The 17,790-nt window shown below is 49.8% G+C and overlaps 1 protein-coding gene across 1 annotated transcript in view; it reads left to right on the top strand.

Annotated features, from left to right (window-relative positions):
- HIP1R (huntingtin interacting protein 1 related) overlaps nt 1-17,790 on the top strand; it is a 243,591-nt gene that overhangs the window by 116,862 nt on the left and 108,939 nt on the right. The window contains exons 9-11 of the mRNA XM_033955047.1: nt 287-344; nt 462-537; nt 1,179-1,316. Coding sequence (XP_033810938.1) covers nt 287-344; nt 462-537; nt 1,179-1,316 — 272 coding nt within the window. The remainder of the gene's footprint in view (nt 1-286; nt 345-461; nt 538-1,178; nt 1,317-17,790) is intronic.

Raw genomic sequence — 17,790 nt, 5'->3', positions numbered from 1 at the left:
AACACTGTCCTTCCCCCATATAGAAACTATAAGTTTGTTTGTTCTTTTTAAATAAAATTGTTGACTTGTATCTGGGTGTCGTGCACCTAATTGGCCTCTAACCTCTTTGGAGCTGGTTTTTGTGTGCCCCTCCCTGAGTTTATTGAAACGTAAGTATTGAAAAGTTAAGCATGTGGTTAAAGCTACTGCTGTATGCTTGTAAAGTTTATAAAAAAATAAATAAATGAAATTGGTGGATAAATAAACCTTCTTCTGATATCACTTAATTTTATCTATTTTACTGCAGGTCTGCCAGCTGATACCTTACAGGGCCACAGAGACAGATTCCATGAACAGTTCCACAGGTAATATACACAAGACACTGCTTCCCTGCAAATATCCTGCATATGTAAGTACATGTATAGGGGAGGGAGAAATTCTGGTTGCTTTACATGGTTTTATTTTCCTGCTCTCCCCTGCAGTTTGAAAACTTTCTTCAAGCGAGCGTCTGACATGCTGTACTTCAAACGGCTTATTCAGATCCCGAGACTGCCTGATGTAAGAATTCCTCCTATATGCTAGATCCTCTTGGCTCAGACTAAGGGCTAGATGTACTAAATTAGTCAGTCGGTAATACCGACTGGATTGCTGTTAGCCGATTCTCTAGCTGATTGTGAACCAGCGATCGATACGCTACCAAATTTGCATGCAAATGATTTGCCAATTTTCTCTCTTCCGGGTTCGTCGGAGAGAACTGTCATCGGTGGTGGGGGATTTTTTTTTAATGGGACAGATATTTTGCATGTGTAACATATGCAAAATATCTCTGCCATTGGAAAAAAAAAAAGAAAAAAACCCCTCGGCAGACCTATTGGTAACGCAGTTATCAACAGGTCTTGCTTGGCCAGTTGTTTTTTTCCGATCACTAAAACCATTTTTTTTTTCCTTTGGAATAGCCAAGCGATGCTAGTGCATCAGTTTCTTGGCTATTTTGCATGGGGTTTTAGCTAATTTGCTAAATGGGCGCTCGAGGGGAAAAAATGCAGTGGGCGGTATTTTGAATCGGGTCAGTAAAAGAGATCGCCGCTAAAGCTGTGAAAACAGGTTTAGCGGCGATCACTGGCTTTAGTGCATCTAGCCTTAAGTGTTTCTTTTTCTAATTTGTTTTGGGTTTTTTAAATATATTTTTGTCTTTTCAGAACCCACCTAATTTCATGCGTGCCTCAGCGCTGGCAGAACATGTAAAACCTGTGGTGGTAATACCCAGTGAGGCACCCGAAGATGAGGAGCCCGAGAATTTGATTGAGATTAGTACAGCCCAGCCAGTGGAGCAGGTGGTGAGTTTTGTTCCATCCTTGCTGACAGGACGGGAGGGCTAGTCGTTTTAAAGGGGATGGGGCTTGAAATATAGGTACTTATTTTGTACCCAGGGCAATGGAGTATTAAGTGATTTGCCCAGAGTCACGAGGAGCTGCAGTGGGAATTGAACCCAGTTCTCCAGGGTCTCAGGCCACTGCACTAATCACTAGTCTACTCCACTCCTGATTTAGGGGCCCTAATGCTACACAGTGAGGGCCTATTCTGTAATGGCATCTAGGCATCCAGATTCCATAATGGAATGCCTAGCTTAACTTGGCATCGATGTGCCTAATGTTTAGGCATCTGAAGTTATACCAGCCAAAGATCTGGCATAACTAGTGTAAATGTGGCATAGGCACATCTAAATTAGTGTTCTGTAAGTTACATACCTAAGTAGGAGCCTGGTCTATTGTCCATCTATGTATAGAATCCACAACAAACAGGGTGGAACAGTCGTCTCTGAATGATGCAGGAGAAGTTTATTTAAATACATAAAAATATGGATATATAAAAGTATCTAATAGACACAATGTAATAAAAGTCAGTAATACAATTTGTATATCCAGTGACGTGATGCATATAATGCAGAACAATGAAAGGCAATGGGAACTGGATGAACATGTAGTGTGAACCCTCTAATTTCAATCTAATTCCATTGGCTTTATCCTTAGCAGTTTCTATGAGTAATATCATTAAGTCCAATGAACATTTTTAAAGTAATGGTGCACCATTTGTCTAAAGAATCCTGGTCATCCAGAAACATAGTTGGTACTTTTGTAATCCTGAGACCATGTGGAATCCTTTGTTGATGACAGTATTCTAATAGGAAAGCCACATGTAGCTCATTTCTAATTGCTTTTTGGCTAGAAAAAATAACATCTTTCCATGGATCCAGGAGTGATACAGGATTATCATCTTCTTCCTCAATGGGTGGCCTTTTCATCTTGGGACCATATTTTAAGTTATCTGGAAGACAGACTACAATTTCTCCTACAAAATCAACCACCCATTGAAGGAGATAATCCTGTACCACTGATAACATTGTTGCTGTTGTATCACTTCTGGTCAATCAAAGAGCATGTTCTTACAATTTAATTTAGTAAAACATCAAGTTTTTAAATGGCGATGAATAATTCTTAATTCTTTAGCACTCTCCAGACCAGTAGAGGTTAACTTTACGAATGGGTATATATCTAATCATGACCAGCAGGTGGAGACTGAAAACAAAACTTTGGGACAGTATATCCTAGCCCCTCCTCTCTATTTCCCTCAGTCTTCTTTCAGTCTCCAGCAGGTGTTGAGTGATCTGTACCCATCTCCCTTGGTAGGGCTGTTGGAATTTGTTTAAGGGGTTTATTGTCCCTGTTTTTAGCCGGACGGAGCTTGGACGGACTCTGTTTGGGGGTTCGTCCGACCTCGGGGGTGTCAAACCCGGCGGGTCACGAGCGGGGTCCCTCCCCCCACTTCCTCCACCTCCCCACATTTTTTTAGAGGAGCCTCAGCAATAAGCCTTGCCCCCTAAATCAAGCAAGACTATTGCTTTGAGAGCCTGTGGAGTCTGTTCTGTAAAAAAAAAAAAAAAAAAATCCTGAGGTAGTGCTGGTCTGGAGGGTTGTATCCCTTTAAGAAAACTGTATTTTACTGTATTTTTTCAACTAACCGGCACTTTTTTACAGCTAGGTCGCGTATGGAGCAATGAGCACTTCTAAAGGGAAAAAGTGCTCATTGTGCTCCAGACGCGAGGCACTCGCGGCCGGCCTGTGCAAGCGGTGTTCAGGCCGGTGCGGTGGAGGAGCTCCGTCGGCAGCGGCTGCAGGCGCCCAGAGCTCCCCGCCGATGGTGCCTCGCGAGTCGGCAGGGAACGGAGGAGAAGCCCGGTCTTCTCCGTCCGCCCACGGAGGGATTCCCCGAGCCGCCGACGGTCGGGTTTTTGAGGATTCCCTCTCAGCTGATATTTTGACAGCTGATGCCGGCTTGCCTGTTTTAGCGGCTGAGACTTTTCAGGTCTCTCAGCCGCTGCAGGCTGTGGAGGGAGCTGTTTTGGCGGGAAAGACGCCATCTTCTCTGTCTGGCCCCTCCATTTTGTCTTCCACCTCAGGTGACCTTCCCCCTGTTTTGTCTATGCAGGGGCAAGGTTCTGCTGGGTCCCCTGCTGTGGCAGGGAGTCCCTTGGGACCCTCGGGGGGGTTTTCTCCTGAATTTTTCTTTTCTTTATGCAGAGCCTATTTTCAGGCGGCTGGGGGTCCCGGTTGCGCCCAGGGGGTCTCGGGGGGTGGTTTTTCCTCCGCGCTTCCTGCGGCTTTGCCTCTTTCGTCTGGCGTGACGTCCCCTCCGCCGCCTCCCTTGTCCAAGCGTCCGCGGGTGTCGTGGGACGAGAATTTGTGGTCGGAGGAACGGGTCGGTCTGGAGGAGGACCTGGACCCTTCTGAGGAATTCCAGGACTCTCTGGAGGGGACGGAAGCTGGCGGCGGGTTGTCGGATTTCCCGTTCTCCAGTGACGAGGCGTCTGTGGTGCGTCTTTTTCAGAAAGATGAGTTGCCTGACCTTATTCAACAGGTTTCTTCGGTTTTGCGTTTTGAGGACGCGCCGCCGGAGACTCCGCGTGTGGGGGACCCCCTGTTGCGGGGGATCCGTACCGTTTCCCGCTCTTTTCCTATGCATCAGGATATTCGGGATATTATCCTGGAGCAGTGGAAAACGCCGGAGACGCCGTTTCGGCTGGCGCGCAGCATGGCTCGCCTGTATCCCATTCCTGAAGGGGATCGGGCTACGTTAGCTTCGCCGGTCGTGGATGCGGTGGTCTCGGCAATTTCCAAGCGGCATACCGTGCCTGTTGAGGGCGGTTCTGCCTTGCGAGATCCTGAGGAGCGCAAATTGGAGGGCCTCCTTAAGCAAAATTTTCAGGTCTCTGGCTTTGGGGTCCAGGCGGCTATTTGTGGGGGACTGGTCGCTCGCGCCGTGTTTCGGTGGGCGGAGCGGGTCTTGGATCGAGAGTCTGACGACTGGTCTCTGGTGGATCAGGAGGTTGCGAAGATTGAGATGGCGGCCTCATTCCTCTCGGATGCTCTCTATGACTTGGTGCGGATCTCGGCTAAGTCTATGGCTTTTGGCGTGGCCGCAAGGCGTGTGTTGTGGCTGCGCGCTTGGGCGGCGGATGCTGCGTCCAAAGCTAAGCTTACTAAATTTCCCTTTCGGGGGTCGTTTTTGTTTGGAGAGGATTTGGATAAGTTGATTCAGACTCTGTCGGACTCGAAAGTTCCCCGTCTGCCGGAGGACCGTGCCCGCCCGGCGTCTCGGGGGGGTGCGGCCCGGGGGCGTTTGCGGGATTTTCGCAAGTATCGCCCTGGGCGTGGGGCTGCTTCTTTCCAGTCTCCGGGATTTTCCCGGGGTCGGTTCTTCCAGCGTATGCAGCCCTTTCGGGGGGCCCGTCGGGGGGCAGGGAATCCCTCCGCCGGTTCCCCCGCTTCCCGTCCTGCACAATGACGCCTTGCCGGCGCCCCCTTTGGTTCCGGTGGGGGCCCGGCTGCGCGAATTTTTCCCCAAATGGGCCGAGATCACGTCCGATCAGTGGGTCCTGGAGGTGGTGCGGGACGGTTATGCCCTGGAGTTCGCCCGCTCTCTACCGGATTTTTTCCTCGCTTCTCCATGTCAGACTCCGGGGAAGACGCAGGCTTTTCGCCAGACCCTTCAGCGCTTGCTAGATCTCAGGGCAGTTGTTCCGGTGCCCCCTCCGGAGTGGGGCACGGGCAGGTACTCCATTTACTTTGTGGTGCCCAAGAAGGAGGGGACTTTTCGGCCCATCCTCGATTTGAAAGGGGTCAACAGGGCTCTCAAGATTCCCTCTTTCCGTATGGAAACTCTGCGGTCGGTCATTCTGGCGGTTCAGCCGGGGGAGTTTCTCACTTCTCTCGATCTGACGGAGGCCTACTTGCATGTTCCCATTCGGGCCTCTCATCAGCGTTTCCTGCGCTTTGCGATCTTGGGTCGGCACTTTCAGTTCTGTGCGCTTCCCTTTGGGCTGGCCACGGCTCCTCGGACGTTCACCAAGGTGATGGTGGTCGTCGCGGCAGCCTTGCGGTCGGAGGGCATCCTGGTACACCCCTACCTGGACGACTGGTTAATTCGGGCAAAGTCGTTGCAGGAAAGCTCCCGGGTTACTGCTCGGGTGGTGGAGTTTCTCCGGTCGCTGGGCTGGGTGGTCAACCTTTCCAAGAGTCGGTTGGTCCCGGCTCAGCGTCTGGAGTACCTAGGGGTGCTGTTCGACACCTCCTTGGGGAAGGTCTTCCTCCCAGAGGGCCGGGTGAGCAAATTGCAATCTCAGATTCGCCTGCTTTTGGCGTCCCGGTGTCCTCGGGCGCGAGATTTCCTCCAGGTCTTGGGGTCGATGGCGGCGTCCCTGGACGTGGTGAGGTGGGCGCGGGCCCACATGCGTCCTCTCCAGTATGCTCTGCTCCGGAGGTGGTCTCCCCAGAGGCACGGGATGGATGTTCCGGTTCCCCTGCGAGGCTTGGCGCGCTGCAGTCTGCGTTGGTGGCTCCAGACCCCTCACCTAGTTCAGGGGGTGGGTCTGGATCTCCCGCAGTGGACGGTGCTCCTGACGGATGCGAGTCTCCTGGGTTGGGGGGCTCAGTGTTTGGGTCACTCAGCCCAGGGCACCTGGTCCGCGGAGGAGGCCGCCTGGTCGATCAACGTGTTGGAGACCAGAGCGGTCCGTCTGGCGCTGTTGGCTTTCCACTCCCTGTTGCGGGGCAAGTCGGTCAGAGTGCTGTCGGACAATGCCACGGCGGTGGCTTATGTCAATCGTCAGGGGGGCACCAAGAGCACTCAGGTGGCGCAGGAGGCGGCTCTGCTCATGGTTTGGGCGGAATCCCATCTGCTGGACCTCTCGGCCTCTCACATAGCCGGAGTAGAAAATGTTCAGGCAGACTTCCTCAGTCGTCACTTCCTAGATCCAGGAGAGTGGTGTCTCGGCGCCGAGGCGTTTCAGTTGATAGTGCAGGCTTGGGGGCAGCCCCTGATGGACCTGATGGCCACGGGTGGCAACGCCAAAGTGCCCCGCTTCTTCAGTCGTCGCAGGGACGGTCTGGCCGAGGGTCTGGATGCTCTGGTCCAGCAGTGGCCAACGGAGGGGCTGTTGTATGTATTCCCTCCTTGGCCGCTGGTGGGCAGAGTGCTTCTTCGCATTGTTTACCATCCGGGTTTGGTGGTGCTGGTGGCGCCGGATTGGCCTCGCCGTCCGTGGTATGCGGATCTGGTGAGGCACCTGGTAGCGGGTCCTCTTCCTCTGCCTCTCTCGGACGACCTGCTGATGCAGGGTCCCATTCCCATGTTCGACCCGTCTCCCTTCTGTCTTACGGCGTGGCTCTTGAAAGGGGTCGCCTTAGCAAGAAGGGATATTCCGACAAGGTGATCTCTACACTGTTGGGGTCCCGGAGGCTTTCTACCTCTCGGGCTTATGTGCGGGTTTGGCGTCTCTTTGAGGAATGGTGTCGGGCGCGGGGAGTGACCTCTTTTCGCGCTTCTCTGCCTAACATTCTGGAGTTCTTGCAGGACGGTCTGGATAGAGGCCTGGCTTGGTCTTCTCTCCGGGTTCATCTTGCGGCCCTGTCGGCTTTTCGAGGGTTGGTGTCAGGTCAGCGTTTATCGGCTCTTCCTGATGTGATTAGGTTTTTGCGGGCGGCCAAGTTGCTTAGGCCTCCCCTACGGCCCTCGGTTCCCTCTTGGGATCTTAATCTGGTGCTTTCTGTATTGGTGCGTCCGCCTTTCGAGCCGTTGGACGACTGTTCTTTGAAGGACCTTACTTTGAAGGCGGTCTTTTTGGTGGCCATTACTTCTGCTAGGCGTGTTTCTGAGCTGCAGGCTTTCTCTTGTAGGACTCCCTTCTTGGAGTTTTCTAGGGAGCGGGTCGTCTTGCGGCCTGTTCCTTCCTTTCTGCCTAAGGTTGTTTCTCCTTTTCATGTCAATCAATCGGTGGTTCTCCCGGTCTTGGGTGGTCGGGAGGGCTCTTCTGAGCAACGGCAGCTGCGCAAGTTGGATGTCGGTCGGGTCCTTCGCTCTTATGTGCAGCGGACCCAGGAATTCCGGAAGTCCGATCGTCTCTTTGTCCTCCTGGCGGGTCCTCGTCGGGGAGCTGGCGCTTCTAAGGCTACTATTGCGCGCTGGATCAAGGAGACGATTGCTTCCGCTTATCTTCTGAAACAGCAGCCTGTTCCGGAGTTTCTCAAGGCTCATTCCACTCGGGGTCAGGCGGCTTCTTGGGCTGAGTCGTCGCTCGTGCCTCCTGTGGATATTTGTAAGGCTGCGGTTTGGTCCTCCTTGCATTCCTTTGTTCGTCATTATCGGGTTGATGTGCAGGCGCGTCGGGACGCGGTGTTCGGTGAGCGTGTACTGGTATCGGCCCTTCGGGGGTCCCGCCCGTGAGAGGGACTGCTTTGGTACGTCCCATTCGTAAAGTTAACCTCTACTGGTCTGGAGAGTGCTAAAGAAGGAGAAATTAGGTTCTTACCTGCTAATTTACTTTCTTTTAGCTTCTCCAGACCAGTAGAGGTCCCCACCCTGTCTGTTGTTGTTGTTGTTGGGGCTGTTGCGCGGGCAGTTTTTGGTTTTTTGCTGCGGGTTCTAGTATTTTTCTAGGGCCGGGGAGAATTGAAGAACAGCGGCTGTGGCTCGGCTGGCTTAGCTGGCGAGCTGTGGGGACATTCTTCCTTCGGGAATTTCTCCTCTGCATTTTCCAACAGCATTTTGGGTTTTGTTATTTGTTACTCCTTTCGGAGTATTGTTTTTTCTCTCTGTTGTTTTCCAGTTCTTGGTTCTGCTTGGCTATTCGGCAGACTGAGGGAAATAGAGAGGAGGGGCTAGGATATACTGTCCCAAAGTTTTGTTTTCAGTCTCCACCTGCTGGTCATGATTAGATATATACCCATTCGTAAAGTTAACCTCTACTGGTCTGGAGAAGCTAAAAGAAAGTAAATTAGCAGGTAAGAACCTAATTTCTCCTTTCCCTTTTAACTATTGCTACTACTTATTTCTATAATGCTGCTAGATGTATGCAGCGCTGGACATTAAATATTCAAGGGACAGTCCCTGCTCAATAGAGAAACATAGAAACATATAAACATAGAGTATGACAGCAGAAAAGGGCCGACGGCCCACCAAGTCTGCCCACTCAAGAACCCTCCCTTCTTCCCTTGAGAATCCGTCTATTAAGTATTCCTCTTGAGCAATCCCACCTGTCTGTCTCATCGTCCCTTGAAGTCAAGCGTGTTACTGGCCTCGACTACCTGACACGGAAGACCATTCCATTGATCAATTACCCTTTCGGTGAAGAAGTATTTCCTGGTATCCCCATGAAATCTCCCCCCTCTGAGCTTCAGTGGATGCCCTCTTGTCACCGTGGAACCGGTAAGAAAAAAGATTTCTTCCTCCACCTCAATGCGGCCTGTCATGTATTTGAATGTTTCTATCATGTCCCCCCTTTCGCTGCGCTCTTCGAGAGAATATAGGCGTAGCCTGCTCTGACGTTCTTCATATGGGAGATCCTTAAGTCCAGAGAGCATCCTAGAGCTTACAATATAATCAAGCAGACAAACAGGACAAGTAAGGGATAGGGAGTTTCTCAGAGAGAGAATGATAAAAGAGGCATGGGTGCTATAGAAACAAGTGGGATTTAGGAATTAAAAGCAATCTCGAAAAAGTGGGCTTTGAGCCTAGATTTGAATACTACCAGAGACTGAGCTTGATTTACAGACTCAGGTAGTCTATTCTAGGTGTAAGGTGTGTAATGTGGAAGAGTTTTAGTTCAGCCTTTCTATCCAGTAATTTCTGTTCTCCAGAGACAGGCAGGGGATATACAGCCCCACTTGACTGGTGAAGTCTCTGACTGAGCCAATAATGTTGATACTCTCTCATAGCTATAGTAAGCTTTTGAGCTTACTGAGCATGTGCAGGATTGCCTACTCCTCGAGCCCCCTCCCCTCCAACTGTCAGTTTTTTTCTGACCTGCTCCTTAACAGTCATGGCTCTCTCTCTCCCTCTTCAAACCCCCCCCCAAAAAAAAAAAAAGAAGAGAAACTTCAGTACAAGTGAACATTCACTCACTATTTCTGCAGGCACGAAGATTTCTTTACTTCTTCAAACCGCAAGTACTATTCTTCCCCAATTCACCACTGTAAAAAAATAAAACAAGTTTTTCCTTGTTCTGTGACAGCTGGTTAGGAAACTGCGTTCTCACACTGCGGTTGCTAGGATTGCGAAAACTCTTCAGGGTATCTGTGCCTTCAACAACACTGCACGCCAGCAAAGAAAAAATACCCACAATGCAGCTGACTTCTTCGGCTCCCTCCCCTCAGGGCCCCGCTTCAGTTCTGGCAGGGAAGGGTAGCGTAAACCCGCCAGAGCTGACGAATCATAAAGGTTCAGCCACGGCGGCGTTTACTAAGAAAGAGAAAGGGAAGAAGGGACTCCCGGCGGTACAGAAGCAATCCACTCCCTCTCCACCATCGGCAACGGCTCTGACACGTCCCACTGACAAGGCTTCAGTGAACAGCCTCACAGCAGTGTGTTCATCAAAGGGGATTCCCACGGTCCCAGCTGCGGCTTCGCGGTCCTCCCCCCCTGCTTTTCCTCACAGATTTGCCTACAGTATTTGGACCAAGGCAGGTGAAGCTGATTTCCAAATCCAAACGGGGCACTTCTTCGCTGGACATGGCACAGTCACAGGTACCTCCTAAGCGATTAGCCCTGTCTCCTTTGGTACAAGCTGCTCCTTCTCCTGATACTCATTCCTTTCAGTCCATGGCCAGAATTTTCACCATTTTTCAGAAGTTTATGCAGGAGAGTGTGGGGCTTTTCCAACAACCAGTCCCTGTTTTGGAGCCTCAACAGTGTCTTTTACCCCCCCACCAGCTGAGGTACACATACCCCCTTTTATAGATTGGAGTTCTGGGACTCCCATGTGTTCCTTTCCAACCCAGGGGCTGTCATCTCTCAGGGAATGGCCGGACCAACAGGAGTCTTTGCATGAGGACTTAGAGGAACCTGACCAGCCTGCTGTCACAGAGGAGTACTCTTACCCAAAGTTTTTACAAAAGGTTATCTTCGCTTCTCAGTCTAACTCCAGATACAACACCCTCAGGTAGTAAGGATTTCCAAACCATCCTTCAATCCTGCCAGTCTCCAGTAAAGGATTTTGTTGCCTTGCTAGTGCATCAAATCCTACAGGATCTTCAGCTCAATAATTGGCAAAATCCATGGTGAGTATTCACGGCAACCAAGCGACTTCAAATTAAATATAAAGTACAAAAGATACCTGGATACGATTCCCTTCAGCTTCCTCACCATTCTATGGTTTCAGAGTCAGCCATTAAAAAGAGCAAGGTATCCAGGTCCATCACTAATGCCGCTCCTGGTAAGGACTGTTGTCTCTTAGATTCAACAGACCACATGGTCTACCAGGGTGCTTTGCTCTTGCCAGAATTATGGCCCACCAGCTCCAAATTTTGCATTTTCAGACTCAGTCCTACAACAGCAGGAATCAACTAGAGAGTTGCGCGGGGACAGAAATCCCACCCATCCCCACCAAAGTCTCACCCGTCCCCACCCGTCCCCGTGAGGAATCCCACCCGTCCCCGTGAGGAATCCCTCCGTCCCCACCCGTCCCCGTGAAGAATCCCCTCTGTCCCTGCCCGTCCCCGTGAGGAATCCCCTCCGTCCCCGCCTGTCCCTATAAACTTCAGAAATAGTTATTTCATTTAATTATGCTACTGAATTAAAGGCTCTGGTAGAAACCCATTTACAAATAAGCAAAAAGAATTTATTAATTTGGAAATATTAATTGGGAAGAATACATACTTTGTAAACGGATTTCTACCAGAGCCTCTTTTGTTTATAAATTTTTATCAGCACAACTAATATACTACTTTATCCTGAAGCAAAAAAAAAAAAAAAAAGAAATAGAATTCTTTTCCTACCTTTGTTGCCTGGTTTCTGCTTTCCTCATGTTCTCATTCAGTTCCTTCCATCCACTGTCTCTCTTCCTTCTGCGTCTTCTATTTGCTCTATTACTGTGCCTCTCCCTTTCTCCCCCCTTCCAAATTGGTCTGGCACCTATCTTCTTCCCTCCGCTCCCTCCATAGTCTGGCATCTCTGTCTTCTTCCCTGCCAGCGTCTTCTCCCCACTCTCTCTTTCCCATTTCCTTTCAGCATCCTTCTCCCCCCCCATCTTCCCCATGTCCTTTCAGTGTCCTTCTCCCCCTGTCTTCCCCATGTCCTTTCAGCGTCCTTCTCCCCCTTCTGTCTTCCACAAATGCTTTCAGTGTCTTCCCCCCGTCTTCCCCATGGCCTTTCAGCATCCTTCTCTCCCTTCTGTTTTCCACAAGTGCTTTCAGTGTCCTTCCCCCCCCTCCCCCCGGTCTTCCCCATGGCCTTTCAGCGTCCTTCTCTCCCGCCCCGAGTGCAGCACAGCTGGCCAGGTCCCCTTACTTTTGTGGCGCTTTCCCGACCGACCGATCGACAACAGCCCCGGTCTGACAAACCTCCCTGCCCTTAACCGCAAATCTAAATTTCCTTCTTACAGCTGCAGTAAGAAGGTAATTTAGATTCGCGGTTAAGGGCAGGGAGGTTTGTCAGACCGGGGCTGTTGTCGGTCGGTCGGGAAAGCGCCACAAAAGTAAGGGGACCTGGCCGGCTGTGCTGCGGGCGGGGCGGACCGCCCCCCTCCCTTGGTAGCCACTCGAGCCGCGAGGCTACTCCTCCTTAACTACCCTGCCTGCAGCACAGAGCCGAACGGAAGTCTTCCCGACGTCAGCGCTGACGTCGGGAAGACTTCCGTTCGGCTCTGTGCTGCAAGCAGAGCAGGTAGGGAGAAAAGCCGTGCGACTTAGTACATCCAACCCCGCAGGAACCCCGCGACCCTCGGAGGCGTCCCCACGGGATTCCCGTGACCCTAGGGGGCGTCCCCATGGGATTCCCGTGACCCTAGGGGGCGTCCCCACGGGATCCCCGTGACCAGAAGGGGGAACCCGCAGGATGCCCGCGGGTCCCGCGGGATTCCCGTCGTCCCCGTTCCCGTGCAGCTCTCTAGAATCAACTTCACCGGAGTCCATTCCCAATTTACAAGTGGCTCTTCAAGAATCCACTTACCATCTTTTTTTTTTTTTTAATCATGTTTATTGAGGTCAACCAAAGTAACAAAGCGCATACAAGAAATACAAAGGCAACCGGGAAATACAAAGGCAAACAAATACAAGCGGCTGGGAAGGGTACAAAAACAATACAGAACAAGCAGCCGCACCAGCAGAGAACAGAATACTGGCATAAAGGTTACATGATGTTCAGTCTAAAAACTAATGAACCAAAAATACCATAAGAAACCCAAACCAGAACCAAAAGAAGGAGGAGACAGCACAGAAAAGACAAAAAAAACTATTAGAATAACCAAGAAATGGATGGGGCTACAGAACACAACCAGCTCCCCAGTCCAAGAGATCAGCAACATGGAGCGGCAGATATCTCCCATCCGCACTTACAAAACACATCAACTACTAGAACAGTCCAGTTCCCCCACTTGACCCCAGAAAGTTTTTGTCATAAAAACATAGTACCTATCCTGAAGAAACACCTACACAAGATACAGCACCCACACCAGCCACCACAAACCAATCACACAACCATGCTCACACCATACATCCACTCCAAACAAACACCCCCCCCTACCGCCCCTCCCCAAGGCAAGAGACTAGAGGCAACTGCAGGTAGGCCCGGACCTCAGAGCTGGTGGGTCGTGCATGATAGCATAACTCAAACCGGGCTAGCTCAGACATCTGAGTAAGCCAGCAGTCCAGGGAAATAGCCCCGGCCTTTGTCCAGTATTGTTTAACCATAAGGAGGTTGAGTTATATAAAATGGCGCTGAGGTAAAGTGAGGCCTTGTGCTTCCAGCAGGGTTTGATCATCAAGAAGCAGCGTTTTGTAATCCCACTCCAGGTCACGCTGCAATACCAATTGAAGCTGTGTAAAGGAAGAATTCCACAGAGTAAGTTCCGGACACTCCAAAAAGGAATGCAGAAATGTCCCAGGGGCCTGTTTGCATTTAGAGCACAGAACGGTGTCCCAGAGACCCATGCGTACACCCCCTTCCCTAGTAATATATGCCCTATGAAGGATCTTGAATTGGGTCTCCTGCCAAGCTGCGGATTTCACAAAAGCATATAAAGTATGGAAGAGCTCCACGAAGGTATCAGGGGTGTAAGACGCAGCAAGTTCCCGATTTCACAAGTCCCGAAGAGAATTTAAGGGCCCCAAAGAGACAGAGGAACAAATCACCCTATACCACACAGAAAGGGAACTCTGGGAAGCCGGCACACTAAGAAGAAGCTCATCAAGAGGGCCACACTGCCCCGCCGTGCCATGCTGTAATTGGATACTCTGAAAATAATGACGAGCTTGCAAGTAAGCAAAAAATTGATGGCGAAGGATGGTCCACTGATCTTGAAGTTGAAGAAAGGTAGAAAAAACCCCTGTTTCCCGATCAATCAGATGGAAAAGAAGAGAAGCCCCCTGGGAAGCCCAACCCACGAACGGAGAATGACCAAGGCCCGGAAGGAAATTGGGGTTGCCCTGCAGTTGTAAAAAAGGAGAAGCAGTGGGAGACCAGGTTTGCACTGCACGCCACCAGCGCCAGGCCAGATGAAAAGGGCGCAGAAACCTCAGTTTAGAGGACTGTGTACTCTGTGTACTCTGCGTACAAGGAGAGTGCAAGAGATTCAGAAATGTGAAAGGTGCACACCATCTAATCAAGACAAACTATGACGCCTATGATATGATCACTAGGGCAGCAACTATGGCCATAGCTGCCAGACGCACTGCATGGCAGAAGACATCAAATCTTAGGGAAGACCATCATGATAGGCTGGTGGATGCTCCTTGCTTGGGAGACAGCCTTTTTGGCGCAAAAGTGAAAAACACCATTTCTCAACTGAAAGAGGATTCCTCAGCCTGCTGAGAGCTTTCGGCGACTCCCTCAGATCAGTCTCACCAATTTTGTCGCCCTTCTGCTAATTATCCCTAAAGAAGAACATAACTACAATAGTTCTTCCAGCAATATTATCCAAGGAGACAATTTACACCTTATGCCAGAGCTCCTTTGCAGTCATCTCAGTATGCACCTAGACAATGTCCTCGGGGCGGTAAGCAGCTCAACTCCTGACACTCAAGCTTGCTCCTAGTTTTTGACCATCTTCCAGTAGGGGGGGAGTGGCTAACACATTTTTACTCAATTTGGCAGCAGATCACAACAGACCAATGGGTCCTCAATATTGTGCTTCAAGGGTATCGACTAAATTTCCATTCCCATACCATGCCTTCCAGAGCTCCACCCCCATCCACAGTTCTTCCTCAACATGTCTCTCAGTGGGCAACAGAAATCTCACTTCTCTGAAACAATGCCATAGAAGAAGTACCACCATTCAACTCAATCAGGGGTTCTACTCAAAGTTTTTCCTGATCCCCAAGAAGACACAGGGCCTTCATCCAAAACTTGTCCTCAGATCTCTCAATGTCTGCCTCAAAAGGGAAAAGTTCAGAATGCTCTCCCTTTCACTGATTCTGCCTCTCCTTCATCAGCACAATTGGTTAGCTGCCCTAAATCTCAAGGATGCTTAAACGCATGTTCCCATTTATTCTTCCCATTGGAAATTCCTCAGGTTCAAATTTCTCAATCGCCATTTCCAATACAAGGTCCTACTGTTCGGCCTCTCGTCAGCCCCACGAGTCTTCACGAAATGCACATTTAAGAACACAACATCATATAGTATTTTCATACCTGGACGATTGGTGAAAAGAAGATGGTCCTTGGAATGAGCTAGTAATAGCCATTCAAACCACAGTACATACCTTGCAAAGTCTGGGCTTCATCATCAACTTCAAAAAGTCCAAACTCACTCCATTGCATACCCTAACTTAAATCGGAGCACTTCTAGACACCACCGCTGCAAGGGCCTATCTGCTTTAAGAAAGACATCATGCAAACGATTGGCAACCCAAGCCAGACAGCCAACTCTCTTACCAACTCGAGACATATTATGTCTTCTAGGCCACATGGCAGCCTCATTTTCATTGGTGCCTCATGCCAGACTCCACATGCGTCCATTGCAATGGCACCTCAAGTTGCACTGGAACCAGCATCTACACCCACTGTCACAACATCCCCTGCCGTCCAACATCAGATTCCCTTCTGTGGTAGATTCATTCCATCTCTCTGCAGGCAGGATGTCCTTTTCAGCTCCCACCACCTTCTATAACCATCACCACCAATGCTTCCACTCAGGGGTAGAGAGTACACCTCAACAATCTTTGCACGCAGGATCAGTGTATACCATCCGAGCAGTCCCTTTACATCAATCATCTAGAACTCAGATTAGTGTTCTATGCACTTCAAGCTTTTCGACACTGGATAGGTCACAAGAACATTCTCATTCAGACCGACAATCAAGTGACCATGTTCTAAATAAACAAACAGAGTGGTTCCGGATCCCTCAAACTATGCAGAGAAGCATATCGTCTCTGGTCCTATGCCCTGACTCTCAGCATAGATCTTCGAGCAGTCTACATTCCAGGGGATCAAAATATCCTGGCAGACTCTCTCAGCAGGAAACTCGACCCACACATATGGGCCCTCAATCCTGCAGTAGTTACATCCATTTTCCATCAATGGGGGACTCCTCAAGTGGATCTCTTTGCTTCTCCATTCAATGCACAGTGCACCCTCTTTTGCCCTTTGCGGCTAGCGCCACGAGTTCTAGCCAGGAATGCCTTTTCAATTGCATGGAATCGCATTCTGCTCTATGCGTTCCCACCATTCCCTCTCATCTCCAGAGTGCTTCAGAAGGTTTCAGCAGACAAAGCACATCTCATTCTCATTGCACCCAAGTGGCCCAGACAAGTCTGGTTTCCACTGCTTCTGGATCTACTGGATGCACCACCAATACCCTTGGGTGACCATCCATCTCTTCTGTCTCAACACAACGGCCAGCTGCTACATCTCAATATCCGCAGTCTGAGTCTCATGGCATGGAAATTGAGAGCTCACTCTTAACGGATCTCCTGCTTTCCCAATCTGTGAAAACAGTTTTTCTTGCAGTACGACAACCTACTATGCAGAAATCATATGCAGCAAAATGGAAACGTTTTTCAGTATGGTCTCAGGATCATAGTTTACAACCGCTCCATTACCCGCTGAACCATGTCTTCACATATCTCCTGCATTTGTCTAATTCAGGGCTCAAGACAAACTCTGTCAGACTTCTGTCAGACTAAATGAAGTCTGTCTATCAGCAATTTCAGCATACCATTCGTTGATCAACAGTAAACCAATCTCACAACACCCTCTCATGGCACGTTTCCTGAGAGGTCTCAACAATCTTAGACCTCCATTGAAAGCCCCTATTCCAGCGTGGGACCTCAATGTAGTGCTAGATCAATTGATGTCCGAACCCTTCTAGCCACTAGGTTCTGCCTCTCTCACCTTTCTTTCCTGGAAGACAGTCTTCCTGGTAGCACTCATGTCAGCCAGAAGAGTAAGTGAGCTTCAGGCCTTAGTTATGTACTATCCGTACTTGCAATTTTTTCCTAACAAGGTACAATTACGAACTCATCTGAAGTTCTTACCTAAAGTGATTTTGGATTTTTCCATCTCAACCAAACCATCACTTTGCCTTCATTTTTTCCATCTCCACATGTCTCTGAGGCAGAAGAAAAACTTAATTCCTTGGATTGCAGAAGAGCACTGCTTTCAAAGCTACTTCTCATCTCAGGAAATCCTCTCAATTATTCGTGTCTTACAATCCACCCACATGTGGTCATCCTGCAACTAAGAGAGCACTTTCAGCTTGGATCTCACATTGCATACATTTTTGCTACACAAGAACTCATCTACAGCCTCCTGATTCCGTTGGGGCCCATAGCCTGCCTGCTGCAGCAACTTCCATTGCAAACTTGAGGTTCATACCAATCCAGGACATTTGCAGAGCAGCTACCTGGTCATCTGTACATACTTTTACCAAGCATTACTGTTTAGACCAAGGCTTGGCTCAAGATGTTTGCTTTGGACAATCAGTTTTACGTAATCTCTTTGCATTATAACCTGTTTCTGCCTCCCTTATGCTTCTTCAGCTTGGGACTCGCCAATCAAGTGGGGCTGCATATCCCCTGCCTGTCTCTGGAGAAAGCAAAGTTGCTTACCTGTAACAGATGTTCTCTGTAGACAGCAGGGGAATGCAGCCACACTTGCCCGCCCGCCATCCTTTCATCTCTTTTGCTAGAGAATAAACTGACAGTTGGAGGAGAGGGGGGCTCAAGGAGTAGGCAATCCTGCACATGCTCAGTAAGCTCAAAAGCTTACTATAGCTATGGGAGAGAGTATTGATGTCATTGGCTCAGTCAGAGACTTCACCAATCA

Source organism: Geotrypetes seraphini, chromosome 8, assembly GCF_902459505.1.
Source record: "Geotrypetes seraphini chromosome 8, aGeoSer1.1, whole genome shotgun sequence".
NCBI classification, from domain to species: Eukaryota; Metazoa; Chordata; class Amphibia; order Gymnophiona; family Dermophiidae; genus Geotrypetes; species Geotrypetes seraphini.
The sequence above is the reverse complement of the archived record's forward strand: the minus strand, read 5'-3'. Positions and strand labels throughout refer to the sequence as shown.